Source organism: Conger conger, chromosome 3 (assembly GCF_963514075.1).
Source record: "Conger conger chromosome 3, fConCon1.1, whole genome shotgun sequence".
NCBI classification, from domain to species: domain Eukaryota; kingdom Metazoa; phylum Chordata; class Actinopteri; order Anguilliformes; family Congridae; genus Conger; species Conger conger.
In genome coordinates, this window is record NC_083762.1 from 17,136,427 (window position 1) to 17,154,758 (window position 18,332).

The 18,332-nt window shown below is 47.7% G+C and overlaps 1 protein-coding gene across 1 annotated transcript; it reads right to left on the reverse strand.

Annotated features, from left to right (window-relative positions):
* Positions 1-5,380: 5,380 nt before the first annotated feature.
* LOC133124860 (M-phase inducer phosphatase 1-B-like) lies at positions 5,381-18,067 on the reverse strand. Its single transcript, XM_061236399.1, has 15 exons — positions 17,984-18,067; positions 17,171-17,297; positions 16,457-16,554; positions 16,192-16,231; positions 14,894-14,927; positions 14,719-14,799; positions 13,633-13,827; positions 13,291-13,374; positions 12,455-12,661; positions 11,410-11,499; positions 10,814-10,876; positions 10,362-10,460; positions 10,130-10,263; positions 9,520-9,631; positions 5,381-6,322 (listed from the first exon to the last, which is right to left on the reverse strand). The coding sequence occupies exons 2-15, from the start codon at positions 17,293-17,295 to the stop codon at positions 6,182-6,184; spliced, it is 1,503 nt and encodes a 500-aa protein (XP_061092383.1). The 5' UTR covers positions 17,296-17,297; positions 17,984-18,067; the 3' UTR covers positions 5,381-6,181.
* Positions 18,068-18,332: the final 265 nt, after the last annotated feature.

Consider the following 18,332-nt stretch of genomic DNA (forward strand, 5'->3'; position numbering starts at 1 on the left):
AGACACAACTCTGGCTTCTCTCCACTCTCTTCATTCATTTTCAAAGGAATGAGGGCAAAAAACGACCAGGGGCCTGTTCCACAAAGCAGGATTACAGAGTTAGCTGGATAATTGCCAGTAAAACTTGGAACCCTCCCAAGTGTAGAACATGGACTGAAGTAAAAAGAGCTGTTCCGGGTCTTACTTAGCACAGGTGTACCCTAAAAAGATCCTGAAATAGGTGCTCTTTTCAGCTATTCACAGTGTGGGAGGCCCCAAAGCATTCCACTCTCTCATGGACCAGGGGAGTGATACAAATCTGGGAAACGTTTTTAAAATACTGACAATAGCAATAGTCTTTTAGCCCATAGGGCTTGGAAGCACAATCAAATGGCATCATACAGGTAAAGTAACCCATTTAAATTTCCCATTAAAGGCGTTGGAACCGTCCGAGAAACATTTTAATTGGTTTTGTACTTGCTAAGCATAGTTCATTAGCATTAGTGCATTAGCAACATGTGCACTCAGGCCTGGGAATGCTGTTAGCCCGAGCTGCCGCCATTACTCATGACTCTTATGCACTAATGTTGTTCTCCTGCGTCTTGAGTCATTGCATAAATGCCTGCTAATGTAATGTTATTGAGGTGAGTGTGGACATTCATTTCCAACATCTGATGAGATGCTACAAGAAAAGACCGGCCATTCAAATCATTCGCTCGTTTGTTCTGTAAGCTAACCCTATTCGACGAGCCTGCACGTGCAAAAGGCGCACATTTGAATTTGTAATGACGTGACGGTTTGAAGGAAACGGCATAACCAGAGCAAGCCATCATCATTTTGACAATCAAAAAACACTATGGCACTTGACAAGCTTTTTAACGTATCTTTACGTGGGGCTCGTTTTATTTTTTATTTATTCATTATATATTTATTCGTAATTCGTCAACAAAATGTGTCCTCTGCATTTGACCCATCCTAATTACTCAGGAGCAGTGGGCGGCCAGTGCGGCGCCCGGGGACCAACTCCAGTTCTGAGGCCAGTGACTTGGTCAAGGACACCGCCCGGAGCACACTAACCTAAACTGCCTGTCTACTACTGAGTAGGTGTGGATCAGCTGAAACATGCGCCTTGCATCGGCAAAACTTTTGACGGAAAGTGTAGTTTTTTCGAAGGATCGAGCGCAGTGCGTTTATGAGAAGTAAACATGCGTTCTGACAGCGAACAGATTGCAGGTCGCCGAGACGCCCCCGGGTGGGCGTGGGGTACGGATGCGTCCCTCCCCAGGCTGGGGTAAGAGTGGGCAAACGCACAGCTGTTCTCCCCCAGGGCTACGAACTGCTGTCACAGTACAGCTGACAAATGGGCCAAAAGGGGGGCATTAATAAAGTTTTTTTTAAGACTTTAAATTGCATTTGTAACTTACAGTATGTGATGTCACTTGCCAGTTGGATATGTAATAAAAACCATATCGAGTGGGGGTAGACGTGCGGTGCTTATTTGTATCAATACATGTCAGTTAATGAATGCGAGTATCGCCAGCGTCAATGATTCACCTGCTGGTTGAGACATCGGAGGGAATGGCGAAACGGGAGATGACGTCGGGCTTTGGGGAGTGTATGAGAAGTGAACCAACGATGCGAGATTAATATAGGCAATTCATTGCGAATCGATATCGCTTCCTGCCGACATCACTCCAGCATTCTTGAGTGTTGACGGCCTTCCCGGTGCAGTCACGAACTTTCTATACCCAACAAATAGTAGATGACACGACGCACAGTGAAACGGCCACTCAAGTAACTGCTGTAGTCCTAGTCCACCGTCCACGGAAAAAACTCAGCGTGGCCCTGACGTTTTTTCTCGCAGCTGTTGCCCACACTTCTCCCCGTTAATCCCATCAGAAACCTCTGATAATCTTCCCTGCGCTAAAATGGGAGTGTTCATTCAGGACATTTTTTGCGTGTCTGGCCGACGCGAAAAGTATTCGCTTTGGAATCTGTCGAATGTTTTTCTTTTTAATCCATCCGAGTTCAAATATTTTGTTTGTTTTGTTTTGGGTTTTTTTTTTGGTTTTTTTTTTTACCGGGAGGCTTTAGTGAAACAATAGCACTTAATAAATATAGCACATGATATTTGACAGTAGGGTTCAACTTCAGCGTGCAACTATCCATCACCTCTCTTTCAGATTTTTACAGCCATTTACACCTGTAGCCTCTGTGTGTGGTGTTAACAGACACAAACTTTGTTGCTTTATGAAGTACTTTCCAAACAGAATCGCACAGACTGGAACCATGATGTTGCATTGTTAGCAGTTAGCCATAGCATGTTTTCCCTCTCTGCGACACTTGACCATGGCCTTGTACCCAGAATCATTTCATTGGCTGGTTTCCCTTCCCTTAGAATAGCGCTAGATACACATAACACCGTGACCACTCCAGATTGCACAGACAAAAAAAATATTCAGAGCAACTAAGGTTGGCGGCAAGTTACAACATAATATCGGCGGTGACATTACTTAAAATTTCCAGTCCAGGAATAATCGCTTTGTTTATCCTGCATTCAGCAATGCCGAACCAAGGGCTTGTGTGGAGTGCAGGCTATAATAGTTATCTTAATATAACAGGACATTAGCTGAATGCTGAGCAGAGGATCTTACAAGCAGGGAATGATCCTCTTCCAAATGTCGACCATTTATTTCACCGTCTCTCTGTCTCGGCATGTCTGTATCACTGTCTCTCTCGGTCTCATCGTCTGTCTCTTGCTCCCCCGCTCTCTCCCTCTCTCTTTCCCTCTCTCCAGAGACCAGTCCTACCAATGCCAGCGTTCCTTGGCAGTGGCCGGTGAATGCAGGTAAGGCCCAGCCCCTGTGGTGGGTTTTGAAATGGCGGTGAAGTCTGTGACAGAGAGGAGAGGAGGCCCTCTCTCTCCGTGTCCCCCACTGGGGCAGGCCGCAGTTCCGACCCTCTCCTCACAGCCCCTCCAGGAACCGCCGTTCCCGCGGTGCTCTGTGGAATCTGCCAGCTATTCTACACTGAAGACCTGCTCCATGGGCAGAGAGTGGAGGAGACAGAGAGAGAGGGAGGGAGGGAAGGGAGGGAGGGATAGAGAGCGTAAAGAAAGTGGGAGAGGGAAAGAGAGAAGGCGGTTGAGAGAGAAGGGAGAGATAGAATAAGAGTGTAGAGAGAGAGAGGGGGCAAGAGAGGGAGAGAGAGAAGGGAGGGATAGAGAGAATATGAGTGTAAAGAGAATGAGAGGGTAGAGAGGAAGGGAGAAAGGAAATGAGAGGGTTGAGAGACAAAGAAGGAGGGTGGGAGAATGCGTGGGAGAGGTAGGGAGGGGGACAGAGGGAGAGAGAAAGAGGGAAGGAGGATAGAGAGAGCAAGCGAGTGGGAGAGGTAAAGAGGGTAGAGAGAGAAAGGGGAGGGAGAAGAGGGGGCAGTGGGAGAGAGAGAGAGAGAGAGAGAGAGAGAGGAAGGGACAGAGCGGGGGTGTTGGGGAGAAGACGCATTGTGAGAGAAAGCACTTTGAAATGAATTTGTTGGGTGAACCTGACTCGCCAAGAAAAGTTCAGTCACATAAATATCACAGGACTACGAGAGCGTGATGAAAGAAGAACGAAACGAGAACAGAGGGAAAGAAAGAACGGCTGGCTTTGTTGTGGATGAAAGAGAAGGGAACGGCAGACGATAATTCTCCATATTCTGCATGCACACAGACCTCCCATTAATACCATGCGTCTCTTCTGGAAGTCAAAAAGATCCTCATTTTATATTGCAACCGGGGGAAAAGAAACCTATTTACATCAACGGAGGCACGTGGAATTAATTTTCCGTAGCACGGCGAAGCTCTTTAAAGATGGGGTGGCTCGCAGCCGAAAACCCCTCCCACGACCCCCCTCTCAGGCTCTCTCTCGCCGGGGTGTGACCGAGCTGTGCCAGAGTTCACCCCGGAGAGCGAGGGATGGAGCCAGGCAGAAAGGGAAGGGAGGGAACGAGAGAGGGAATACGCACGTGCATGCACTCACACACACACACTCTGGGAGAGAGAGAGAGAGAGAGAGAGTCTGAGGGAGCGATGAAGAGAAATGCACTTTGTCCGTGTGTAGCCAGCTGTCAGTGCCTGTGTGTGTGTGTGTGTGTGTGTGTGTGTGTGTGTGTGTGTGTGTGTGTGTGTGTGTGTGGGAGGGGAGATTCCAGCTGCGGGGCCTTCACACCTGCAGCTGTGCAGGAAGAGAGGGAACAACATGAGGAGGAAAAAAAAACAAAAAAACAAGAGTGCTGGAGGAGGGGGCGGGAGCGCTGCATTGTGGGCCATTTCCAGTTCAGAGCGCTCGGAAAGCAGGACCGTTGGCGTAGGGGAACGGACAGTGAGGAGAGAGAGAGGGGATTTCTGGGAGAACAACGCAGACCACCACGCCGGCTGATGGGCCGTTCACACCCGCAGAGCGCGGGAGGTCTCGCCCGATTAGGCGGCCTTTTCACGCGCAGGCAGACCGCAGACCGCCGTCGCCCCCCGTCAGGTGCGTGCGGTACGGGGCGAGGCGAGAGAAAGCGCGAGGACGTGGGCCCTTTCCCTCTCATTCGGGGCCTGTGTGTTTGTGCATCCGCACGTTAACGGACGGACGGACGGGGGGGACGGTGCGTGGGCTGTTGCCATGGAAACAGCGGCGGGCGGGAAGCCGGCGGGCGTCGCCGCGGAGACGCAGCCCTCCCTCTCGCGGGTTGTTTGTTCGGCGGCGACAATCAGCGAGTTAATTAACAGCTAAGCGCTTGTCAGTCGACGCATCGCTCGGAAAAACTCGAAAAGCCCTCCCCCCGCCTCGAGCAACACAGAGCGCACATCAGAGCCCACCGCTCTGTCGCCAGGTGCCAAACATCCACTCCACCCCTCCAGTCAGGGCCTCTCTCTCTCTCTCTTTCCATCCCTCCATCCCTTCTGCCCTCCATCTACACCGGACCTCAGAGAGAACACGGTTCTCTCCCTCTCCGCCGTAGCTGGCGTGCGGTTCTGCCGCAAAATGGCTGCCGAGCAGATTGGTGGCGTGCGTGCGTGCGTGCGTTCATCAATGGAGACGGCGGAGCGACAGGAGCTCGGGAGGCGAGCGCGGCCGTCTGGCAGTCGGAGGGTTGCCGGTTCGATCCCCGCCCTGGGTGTGTCAGTGTCCCTGAGCAAGACACCTAACCCCCAAATGCTCCTGATGAGCTGGTCGGTGCCTGGGCACGGCAGCCAATCGCCGTTGGTGTGCGAGTGTGTGCGTGTGAACGAGAGGCATCAATTGTAACATGCTTTGCATTTACAGTGTATAGCGCTTTTATCCAGACTATTTACAGCGCCCCCACACACACACACACCTTTCTCATTTAAGCCAGTCTGTGTGACTCACACTGCTTCAAACAAACAGAGTCCATCTAGAACAATTTTAATGAAAAAATGAATCATTAATAAAACCATTAAAGCATTAACAGAAATTTAGCAGTTAAGTGAAAACGCTGAAAAAGGCATAAAACATTTCAATCAAATTCAAGATAAAACTGTTTCTCTATTCTCTGTGTGTCACTCGCTCTCTCTCATTCTAAAGTCTTAAAACCGATAAAAAAAGAATATGCGGATCTCCAGTCCTTTTCCCAATGGGACATCCGGCCCTGATATTCCGCCCGGGCTGCCATTGTGTAGGGTTTGTGTGCTGCGTGGCATTAGCATTCATGAGCCTCCACCCCGCCACAGCGAGCGTTCCTGTCACAAAGGCAGGCGCACGGAGGATTACAGCCCAGACTCCCGCTCCCGCCAGGGTCAGGAGCGCCGGAACGCCGCCGCGGAGCGCCGGAACGCCGCATATTATGGTCTGCCGTCCGCAGGGCACGGTCGTCACGGCGGCGCAGCGGTTCCGGAAATCCGCACGGTCCTTAAAAACGAAATTAAAAACAAAACGGCAACAAGACGAAGGCACGAAGAGGCAGTGGTTTTGGGTCAAGTTTTTTGCTCTGATTGGCGTCGATCGATGATTTACGGCCTAAAAAAAGGGGGGCGGTCCTGCTCGTTCCCCCGCAAGTCACTTCCCCTTCAGCGATGACCTCACTTCCGTCCGAGTGATGTCATCCCCAGAGGTCCCGTTTCAAGTGTCGGTTGGAGGCTGACAGACCCCGCCTCCGGCGGGCGGACGTGACGCGGTGTTCGCTGACGGTCGCGCGCTGTCCTGTGATTGGCTCAGAGCTTGATGATGCGGCTGACGTGCTCCCGGCGGCGGCGGTCCTCGGCCGAGGCTCGGCTGCTGGTGCGGAACCGGAGCAGCTCCTCCCGGTGGTCCTCATGATGCATGGGGCAGTACGCCTGGGGCTCGCACTGAGACTGGGAGAGAGGGAGAGGGAGGGAGAGAGAGGGAGGGAGAGGGAGAGAGAGAGAGAGAGAGAGAGAGAGAGAGAGGGGGAGAGAGAGGGAGAGAGAGAGAGGGAGGGAGAGAGGGAGAGAGAGAGAGAGAGAGAGAGAGAGAGAGAGAGAGGGGGGGGGAGGGAGAGGGAGGGAGAGGGGGAGAGGAGAGAGAGAGAGAGAGAGAGGGAGAGTGAGGGGGGAGAGGGAGAAGGAGAGAGGGAGAGAGGGAGAGAGGGAGAGAGGGAGAGAGAGGGAAGGGAGAGGGAGAGATGGAGGGACAGAGCAGATAGAGGAGGAAGTAAAAGACAGAGAGGTATAAAGAGGGGAATAGAGATTGACAGAGGGAAGGAGGGGAAAAGAAAGCAAAAGAGAGGTATAAAGAGGGAGATGGAGTGAGAGCAACAAGAGAGCGAGTGAGAGACAGTGAGGGAGAGGGAAGAGAGCAAGAGATGGAGGGAGGAAGAGAGGATAAAAAAGAGACAGAGAGAAATGTACGAAGAGAGGGAGGGGGATAGAGAGAGAAATCAAAATAAGCGCGAGGAAAATTCTGATTACACCTTCGTTCCCGTCTCTACTCTACATGACACGCGAGTGAAATTGCTCCTTGCGCGGGTCATTTGGGTCGGTTCCTCCTGTGCCCCGGGCTGCAGCACCGTCCGGACCACCTCGCACAGCTGCCAGAACCGGGCCCTGGCACTTCTTCTTATATAAAAAGACAAAGATTAATGACTTCCTGAGAGAGCCCAGACCTTCGGAGAGTAGACTCTGCTCTAATCTATCAGCAGCTCGTCAACACGTTACAACAGGAAGGCCTGTAGAGCCGACTACGCAATAAAAATCTCCTTCAAGTTTGGCCTAAAATACTTTCATCTACAGCCTAGTGTAGAATAAAGAGTGAAGATATGGGGAAGACTCTAAAGAACTGGGAACTGAAGTCAAGCTGTATGTTAGTATGCATTCATTTTGTACAGCAAACATCCTGCAAGCCAATAAGCCAATAAGAATATCGAAATAACGCACAAAGGAAAGTGTTAAGAGGACATCCAATTTGATTCAAATTCTTAAAGAGCACAACCTCAGAAAATACTTAATAAGTCATAATCCATCCATCCATCATCTGAACCCGCTTATCCTGATCAGGGTCGCAGGGGGGCTGGAGCCTATCCCAGCATACATTGGGCGAAAGGCAGGAATACACCCTGGACAGGTCGCCAGTCTATCGCAGGGCACACACACCATTCACTCACACACTCATACCTACGGGCAATTTAGACTCTCCAATCAGCCTAACGTGCATGTCTTTGGACTGTGGGAGGAAACCGGAGTACCCGGAGGAAACCCACGCAGACACGGGGAGAACATGCAAACTCCGCACAGAGAGGCCCCGGCCGACGGGGATTCGAACCCAGGACCGCCTAAGTCATAATACAAGTCATAATACAGAATAAGTCAAAATATTCAGTACAATACAAGGGTTAATAAACCCAAGAAACCAGGTCAGACATTTGTCCCATTGTGGACCAGAATGTTTTCACACAACACTCACACATGTGCACACACACATGTGCACGCACGCACAGTCATGTCATGTGTGCTTCACACACAACCGCCAACAGAAATGAAGCAGAAAGAAAATATATAGAAATAACTGACAAGTGGAACAATGTAGTTAATTTTTCCCCAACATAAATCCCAAATTTGAACAATATAAATAGTTATTATGAATGTCATCGGATCCTGAATACATAACACACTGCTGGGTATTTGGAGTACATTTTTTGGTGGGGGCGACTTCCCCTCTTTCTCTAGTTGGGAACGGCCAATCATAAATCAGCGCTCATAACTGGACCCCTGGCTATGGATTGGGGGGGGGAGCGCAGAAAGAACGTGGTGTCAAGCAACGCTTTTATCACCCTGCACCCGAGAGCCACCGGGCGACTTTCCAAGATATAATAACCAAAAGTTACAGTTATGGTGCTTTGGGAACATTTTTATTACAGTCAGGTTGTGGCTGCACTGTTACTGATTACTGTACTGATCGTTGCCGCAATCCGTGTGCGTCTCCTATCTTAATCTGCGCGAATGTATGGAGTGCTTCGGCGATGTCTTCTTCCAAATGCATCTTGTGGCTTTAAAGCACGTTTAACCGAACTGAGAGGAGGCGGGGAGCAGGATGGAGACGGCGAGGGAGGGAAAGGGGGAAGGTAGGAACAGGAGGAAAAGAGGGAAAGAGGGACGGACCCTGACAAACTACAGGCTCACTGACCTCACCGTTGCTACTGAAAAGAGAAGACATGGAAAAAAAACAGCTACAAAAACAAGCGTGTGTGTGTGTGTGTGTGTGTGTGTGTGTGTGTGTGTGTGTGGCCACAGGAAGATAGAACAGGTAGAGACGTGTGTGCTTTCTCCTTTATTGTGAAAAACACTGAAATGCAAGAAAAATGTCATATTCAGTATAAAATCATTTTAATGCTGCTCCTGTGACAAGGACCAGCAGCCCAAGTGAAGCAAAACACACATCAGCCTGCCTGATATCAGTCATCACTATTATTATTCAATCAATTTACTCATTATGTTTTATTCTTCTTCAAATTACTATTATTATTATTATTATTATTATTATTTATTATTATTATTATGTTGCCGTACTGTAAGTTTTGTACTACCAATTGCTTCGGCAATATTCACTGTATCAAGTATTTCCTGCCAATTAAGCAATTTCAGAACTGGAGATTAAATTAAGTTGTAGGGAAGGAGAGAGTGAGAGAGGAAGAGAGAGGCCTGGTCCAAACTCTCAGCAGGATTCAGATCATGGTCATAGGACAGTGAGGAGAGAGAAGAGCCAATGTCTGTGATGTCTTCCCGGCACATCCACAGGACTTAGCATTAGGTAGCAGGAGCGCTCTTACCCGGACCTGGGTCTGACACATTATCATTTTGAATTCAAACACTTTTCTGTTGATCGTGATCACTCCATTGATCTGGTGCAATCGAGTCAACCAAGAGGACCTGACGCCGGGTTTTGCACTTTTTGAGAGTATTTCATGAGTTCCAAAACACCAGACAAGCTCGGTAAAGTGTAGAAAAGGATGTGAATCCAAAACAACCAGAACTGTGCTTACCCTATAGAGGTGGTAGAAGTCCCTGTATACAGGTGTTAGCATTAGCGCTCTTACCTTGTAAAGGTGGTAGAAGTCCCTGTATCCCCCCTTGAGCACATACACCTCTGGGTAATGCAGAGCAGGATACTCGTTCACACTGCGGTCCTGTCTACGGAGCAGTCTGCACCTACAGCACAGAGCACAACACAGTGATATAGTGTGTGTGTCTGTGTGTCTGTGAGTGTGTGTGTGTGTGTGTGTGCGTGCGTGCTGTGTGTGTGTCTGTGTGTGTGAATGAGTGGATGCGTGCATGTGTGTGTGTGTCTGCGTGTGTGAATGAGTGTGTTTGTGTGTGTGTGTGTGTCTGCGTGTGTGTGTGTGCGTATGTGTGTGTGTGTGTGTATGTATATATATATATATGTGTGTGTATATGTGTGTGTGTGTGTGTGTATGTGTGTATATGTGTGTGTATATGTGTGTGTGTGTGTGTATGTGTGTGTGTATGCGTGGTGTGTGTGTGTGTATGAATGTGGATGCGCGCGTGTGTGTGTGTGTGTGCGTGTGTGAATGAGTGTGGATGCGTGCGTGTGAGTGTGCGTGGATGCGCATGTATGTGTGTGTGTGTGTGTGTGTGTGTGTGTGTGTGTGTATGTATGTGTATGTATGTGTGTGTGTGTGTCCTCACGTTCTGGGTGCTCTCTCGGAGGAGAACTCGCAGTGCAGCACCAGGACCAGCCGTTTCTCGGGGCAACGGGCCTGCAGCTTCTGGCTCAGGAGGTGGGCGACAGCCTCGTCCGTGTTGGGCAGGTTCAGCGCCCCCTGTGGACACACGCAGGTCACACCTCCTACCTTTGGGGTAAACCCCAAAACCCTAAAACCCTCACCAAGCCCCGTCCCGGCCCCGCTGAGCCCCTCACCTGGATGTGCCCGCCCTGAAACTCATAGGGGTAGCGACAGTCCACCACTACAAACGACTCCACCAGACTGCTGAACTCCCCACCCAGCAGAGCACACATCTGAGAGAGAGAGAGAGAGAGAGAGAGAGAGAGAGAGAGAGAGAGAGAGAGAGAGAGAGAGAGAGAGAGAGAGAGAGAGAGAGAGAGAGAGAGAGAGAAAGACAGAGGGGGGGCAGAAGGAGGGAGAGAGAAAAGAAAGAAAGAAAGAAAGAGCAGGAAAGAAACAGGCAGCGAGAGAGAGAGAGAGAGAGAAGGGGGGACAGAGGGAGAGAACAGAGAGGAGGGGGAGAAAGGGAGAGAGAAACAGACAGAGAGAGAGGCGTTTTAGTTAAAACAGCAGCTCATAATGAGATCGGTGGTCTGAGACAGGCAGTAGTTATTTGATGAGACTCGCTGTAGTAATCACTGCTCACCGTGTCTGCACTGATGTACTTCAGATCCTCATGTCTTCCCATTACAGTGGGCAGAGCGTACACCTGGAGCAAATCAACGCACACTTTACACACAGACTACACACCACTTACACATGCTACTGACCAGCACATACAGTGTGAGGTTACACTGTATTTATGAGGTTACTGTAGTATTCACATCTGGGGTTATGGTATATGCACAATCACACATTAATTTAAGACAGGCCAAAAATCTTTATTTCATTCATTCATTCATTCCAGTCCTTAAAACAATGGTAACAAAATAAATATACAAATGTACCTTGAAAATGACAGTAAAAACACAATGAATCAACAAATCAAGATAATAATTAAATGACCAAAAAAGGTAGAGGCTGAAACCTTACCTTATTACACAGATCCTTCTCACAATATAAAAATATACATAAACTGAAAACTAGTACCTACTACCTAGCCTTACGAAGTAAACATCATTCAAGGATCCATAGAGTTTTCTGGATGTCTCCTCGTGCTGTACTCCAGCTCTACTCCAGCTCTACTCCAGCTCTACTCCAGCTCTACTCCAGCTCTACTCCAGCTCTACTCCCCTGGCTCACCTTGCTGAAGTCTCCAATGAGCTCTGCGTTCACATCCCCACCCGCATGCTGGGTCATCTCACAGAGAGAGAGCGTCTTCTTCAGCAGGTGCTGGGAGGAGACAGGTCACACACACACACACACACACACACACACACACACACACACACACACACACACACACACACACACACACACACACACACACACACACACACACACACACACACACACACACACACACACACACACACACACACAAATCCTTTAAAGAGTAGGTTTTTGAGAACATCTTCCCAAAAGTCAGTGTTTGAGAACTCCATTGCTTGCAGTTAGCAGTGGCGATTGTTAAGGCCAGTTTTTAGTTCGGCAATGCATGATCTGACGATGGATATCGCTACATTGTCACCAACATTCCATGATCACTCAACTTTGATTTTGAAAACTGTCGCTCATAAACAGTATAAACTCAGAGCGCATCGCTGATGTGGAGTCATTGCGGGCTCAAGACATGGAAGCTATGTTGATGACACTTCACTAAACATAATTACAACAATAATTGGAATGATAATTATAGGAACGTTCTATAATAAGGTTGTCATGACAATTGAGCCAGCGACGGTTCAACAAAGTTCAGCACAATTTATCCATTAACGCCTGTGTGCTACCCATCACAAGATTCCTCTCCCTTAGTTTCTTCACCCTCTTACACTCACCATCCCTTGTTCTTTCTTTTTTCTGCTCTCAATCCTCTCCCATAGCCACCCAGCCTCTAACCACCTCCCCTCTGCCCCTCCTCTCCTCCCCTCCGCCCGATCCCTTTCTCCGCCTCCTCCTCCTCCTCCTTCTCCTCTGCCCGATCCCTCCTCCTCCTCCTCCTCCTCCACTCCTCCACCCGATCCCTTTTTCCTCCTCCTCCTCCTCTCCTCCGGCCGATCCCTTTTTCCTCCTCCTCCACCTCTCCTCGGCCCAATCCCTTTTCTTCCTCTTCCTCATCCTCCTCCTCCTCCTCCTCCTCCTCCTCCTCCTCCTCCTCCTCCTCTCCTCCGCCCGATCCCTTTCTCACCCTCCTCTTCCTGCCGTCCGCGACTCCATTCTCTCCTCCGTCCCAGGTCCCTTCCTCCTCCGTGATGGCGGGGAAGGTTCTGTGGCGTTTGATTGGCGGGTCGGCGGTGGGGGTGGGCAGGGCCCTCTTCAGACGCGGCCGGTCCAGGCGCTCGGGCATGGAGGGCGAGCGGAACAGGCGGCGCCCCTCCCTCTGGCACACTGCGACCTGGTGGCGAGGAGGGGAATTACAACCAGCTTATCTCCCAAAGCACTCATAACACTGTCAATATTTACCAGCCCCGGTTTCACTATGAATACTCATGGCAGAATCAGGTCATTAAAATGTATCAGTGTGGGTTGTGTGATGAATTGTAGAGAGCTAGACTCTATCTGAGGAACAGGACTGCATATAAGTGGGGCTGCACAGTGACAATAACCAAACGCCTTTACCAAACGCGTTTACACGTTTAAAAATCAGGTTTACTGGCCCAGGAAATGTGTGAGGGGCACCGATGCAAGCCTTATGAGCTCCTAGATCAGCCAAGGACATCTGCTCCCCCACAATCCAGCGTAATACACACAACACAATGATCGCTTGCACTGCATGTCTAGCATGCAGAATAATGAGGCAAGCAGAATAATGAGGAGAGCAAATATCCTGGGTGGGTGCGTGCGAGAATGTACGCGTGTGTGTGTGTGTGTGTGTGCGCGCGCGCGCGCGCGCATGTTTGCGTGTATGTTGGCGCATGTGAGTGCATGGGGTTGCATGTGTGCGTACATGTGTGTGTATTCACGTGTACGCATGTGTGAGTGTACATGTGTGTGTATGTGTGTATGTATCCTGGCGGCACTCACAGAAGAGAAATCCACTTCCTGGTTCATCAGGGGGTCAGAGAGCAGCAGAGCCATGCTGGAGGACATGTGGACAGCAGTGGAATTCTGACAAACGGACAAATGGTCAGTGTTCTAGAACTCCACTGTTTGTAATTGCCAGTACTGATTGTGACATCATCATTATAATGTTCAGTTGAGGACATTCTATTGACATACATATTTGTGATCACACACCTTAAAGGGATTATCAGAAATCAGAAATATGCACTAGCAAACCAATCCACTGCTTCCCCCTTACTGAAGAGTTAAAAGCAGACTGCTTTTTCTGAACTCTTTTCGGGGTTGGTGGTCACCCATGGTTACCTCCACTTCCTGCTCCTCCAGCACCTCCATGAAGCCATCTGAATCATCAGCCGCCTGGAAGTCCGCCGTCGGGGAGAGGGGCATGGCGGCGATGGGGCTTCCCAGGGCACACAGCTCACCGCTGCCCTCTGTCTGCAGGTCTGGGGCCTGCAGCAAGCACTGCACCTGGGTCTGCCGTCCGCACCAGGAAGCCACCTGAATAACATCACATCAGTTATTCAGCGGACGCTTTCACTTGATTAGGCTTGATTGGGCCAATCCTCCCTGGAGCAATGTGGAGTTAAGGGCCTTGCTCAAGGGCCCAACAGCTGATCTTATTTTGGTTATACTTGGGCTTGAACCACCAAACTTCCAGGCACCAGTCATGCACCAGCCACGCACCACGCTATTGGCTGTGTTTGTGAACTGTGAAGCTGTACGTTGGTATGATTGCAGCTATATTAGCATTTCTACACAATTTATACCATGTTAAAGTAAACAGGAGTGCAGGAGTGAGTGTTGCATCAAATTTGATGTCTGATGCAAGCAAATAATGCATATCATAAAACACATCAAATGTTGAATCTTATTTCTTTCAAAGCACTTACTGTGCGATAACCAGCAGACAGAGGAGCCCACCCCACCCCCTTTCTATGAAAGGTGACATTATTCCCAAGAAAAGCAGAGTCTCCATCTCCATCTACTGGTCAAGGTAGGAACTAAACCATTTCTGGTTTCTGGTTCATACATGTCACCACAGGCATCAATTTCAGAATTATTTGAGCTGACTACAGAATGCTGTCACCCTCAACAATACAAAAAATAAGCGCACAACCCAAAAAAAGCCCAAGGTACTACTTTACTACAGTAGTATCCGGTCTAATTTATTGTAATCATGCAAGATATCCATGAAAGGTTATGAAAGCAAACTTATTGTAAACTATAACCTTCCGTTATTTTTTGAAGGCAGATTGCACGCCTGGATGTTTTGTGTCTGCACACCTTTGGCACCATAAGAATAGCTGTATAAATAAGGGCAAACAACTCACACACTCTCTGTGAACTGGATCACGTTTACGCAGGTGAACTAGCGCTCCCCACACTCACGTTCTCCTTGTTCGCGTAGTGAGGGTCCTCCTGCCTGACACCGCCAGAGTTCGGCTTCGGACTGCTGCACAACAACCTAGGCTGGGTCCAGACAGAGACAGACAGATATATTTTCGAACCCTTGGTGCATTCCACGGACCGTGACATGAAATATTGCCTCAGAATGTCACCTTACCAGAAAAGACTTCAACCGCTTCATTCGGCTATTCCTGAAACAAGCAAGCAAAATAAAAATTACATAAACTCACTCGGCTGCGAAAAAGAACTCAAAATGAAGAAACATCACAGACAGATGCAGATCTGAGCCAGGGGGGAATCATGTAAGCCCCCAGAATGTCAGAGGTCCTGGACTGGGTTAGCGAAAAGCTAAACGGTGTCGTGTTTTCACAGAGTTAATTATGCTCATCAAAGCTCTGTGGTGATAAGGTAAATTGTACAGAAGTCAAACTGTGAGTCGGCCTAATTATTCCCCTTTCTATGGCTCGGCTGCATAATCATCTGGTCAGCGCTACGGAATTACCATTTATCCTCATTTATCATTTTTTTATTCATACGCCACCACATTTGAAGTTTATTCTTTAGTCATAGATTTATTACACAAGTAATTCAACTATTTCTTTGTTTGTGTAGGTTTGATTGTATTTCGGCAAGAAAATCCTCGAGGAGGAAAAACTTTTAATTAAAAGCTGCAACACTTAGATTTAAAATGAGATATGCTAAATTTTTTTAATGGCAGCACAATTCTGTGGTAATAAAAAAGGTGCTTCTAACCAGAATGCTGTCGGGTTAATTCTTGAGTAATTTTCTGGTAGGAGATGTTTGGGTCACTTCTGGGGTTGTGGGACATGACAATTAGCACATATCCTCCGGTATAAGTTGACAAAACAGACAGGAAGAATACAAAGGAAGCTATTCTCTTGTGCAAATGTCTCTGCATATCAAACAAGTCATTTTTTATGCGAGACAAAGCATCTGCAACTTCACAGCAAGTTGTGCTTAAGGTTTGCAAAAACAGGTCCAAGACCCCAATGGAACAAGACCCATGGAACAGGGAAGCATATTAGGTCTTTGTCCACAACTTCCTCAGGTTCCAAATAATGAATTGAGTCAGGGAAAGAGGAGATGAGGAAGAGGAAAGTGGAAACCCCTCCATCTTTTTAAAGCAGCCGTTCTGTACCACGATAATATCAGCTGTTGGACCCTTGAGCAAGGCCCTTAACCCCACATTGGTCCAGGGGAGATTACCCCCTGCTCAGTCTAATTAACTGTACAGCATAGGAATACAATTCCAAACTGTATCAGAGGAGCAGCTACAACTGTCCAATCTCACAGGCTTGTTTATCTTCATTTAGATTTTTTTAAAGGCCGATTTCTAATTAACTGGGAGGCACCTGGGATGTTTACATGAAGTGCTCTATATGGGAGAGTGTAAAACGTATTGTAGTGAGTGCTGTGTGTAGGAGAGAATGTTACCTGGGTGCAGGCGAGTCATGCTGGGGAGATGGGTGACGGTCTACAGAAGAGTCACAGGTCAATCACAGGAAGTCAGTCAATAAAACACACCAAGCAAAAGCAAAAATGAAAGCACAACAGAACCACAGGAAGAGCACTACAATTTATGCCATTTAAAACAAAACAAACAAATACAGGCCTAAAAAATGGCAAATTCTTAGGAGATGGTTAGCGTTTAGCTGGCAGTTATGAATACGAATTGTTATGAATAGAGCATTGTGATTACCCGAGAGAGGTGCACTGCAAGGGGAATCCGGTGCGACGGCAACATCAGCACTTCCTGTGCTGAGGTTAGACAGGTCCAGGCAACGGCGGGGGGTGTCACTGAGGGAGAGACAGAGTAGAAGACATTTTACATTCTTATCCTAAACACTGGAGCAAGGGAATGGTGCCACACACTCAGACTCTCTCCATGCACCCTTGTCTTTCTCATTACAAGATATGAACAGCCAGAAATCAAAAAGCCAGACAGAATTATTTTGTAGATCAAAAATGGTGATCATTCATGCAACTAACTATATGAATGTATATAACAATATAGCCAAATTGTTGATTACTTATACATGTTATTTTCATGTTCAATGGTTTTCTATTGACTACTAAATCTGTGGAATCTATTGTTGCTATGAATTTTATTGATGTTTTCTTTGGATTTTTGTTTTTTATAATTGATTGATTGTTTGTTGATGGTTTTATATTGTTAATCCCTCCCAATTTGTCCATACATCTGTTTAAAAAATAAATAAAACCTCACTTTTGTGATGACTTCTGTTCTCATTTGAAATTAAGGTATACTTATGCTGTTTTTTAATAATTCATAAGTAAACAGGGTACTACAGATGTAGTATTGTGGACTATCAAGAAATGGGCATTAAAATGTCCCCAACAAAATTTTTTGTTATAACCATTACAGTGGGGGTATGGATGGTGATGTACTTACCCGGTCTGGATCGCACTGAGACCCGTGAAGCAGTGAGCCAGTTTGGACATAGGGGACAACAAGGGGTCGGGAGAGTGGGCTCCCCTTGGGAACACGCCCGGACATGCAGGTAGGGGGTCGGCCATAGCTGCAGACCGAAAAAGATGTCAGGCTGGATTTGAAGGCAACTTAAACATGCACGCTTCTATTGTGAGGAAGAATTTCTTCACTATACCCCCTCACCCTGGTTGATAACTTTTGATAACCAGAACTTTTCGGATGATGCGAATTCAAGGATGAATGGTTATTAATTACATCCCTTACATGCAACCTCATTGGATTGTTTTCCTAACACGGCACGATCGAAGTGCAAAGACGGTATTCCTATTGTAGCGACTGCCACACATCTGCACGACTTCCCAGTAATCGGACAAGCACACCCTGATACCAACAGCAACTAGCTGGCTAGCTAATATATGCTACTGATAACATTATTACAGAGCCGTAAAGGTATCAAGAGAGAGACAAACGGATTAGTCGTTTCCTGGAATTACCCATTTGTCATCTCAAATTATCAATTTATTTACCAATGTTTCCCACGAATACCGGGGAGGATTCGAACATTGCAACAGAGGATAGGCTAGTTAAACTGTAACAAGCAGCGGCAGTGAAGTTCAATAAGCTAGCTGTCGAAGTAGAAAATGTGTAGCGATGATCATTACCGAGTTTAACATTATACTTTTTGTTTACTCAACTTTCAAGCCTTTAAAACTAGTTCACGTTCCAAATGCATTTAGAATTAATGTTTCGGGGCAAAACATTTTCCAGACTCACCTTTGAAGGAATCTTCTCTGCCCTTCCTGTAAAGTTACCATTTAACAACGGAGAGAGATCATTTTAAATGTCTCGCCAAAAAACATCCAATCGCACGTCCGATACGGGCCCACGTCATTTCTACAGCTACGTATCCAGATTCCATTCCTTCGCCGCCTATTGGTCGTTTTGAAAGTCAGTCATTAATATTTCCAGAACGAACGTGCGCATCTAGTTGTGTCAAGAGGTTTGTTTTTCATTTTTATGGGTGGAGATTAGTAACAATGCATTTCATGGAAATGATGTAACCCTTAAACACGTAATTGAAAATATATACACTCTCACAAAATTAATGGCGGCATTCTAGGAA

Excerpts from the sequence above, each read along its gene's own strand:
- LOC133124860 (XM_061236399.1), bottom strand. The coding sequence starts at position 17,295 with ATGGCCGACCCCCTACCTGCATGTCCGGGCGTGTTCCCAAGGGGAGCC. Across the intron at positions 14,800-14,893 it reads AGCGGTTGAAGTCTTTTCTG|CCTAGGTTGTTGTGCAGCAG; the intron begins GTAAGGTGACAT and ends GTCTGGACCCAG. Across the intron at positions 6,323-9,519 it reads ACTTCTACCACCTTTACAAG|TCTCAGTGCGAGCCCCAGGC; the intron begins GTAAGAGCGCTA and ends CCTCTCTCCCAG.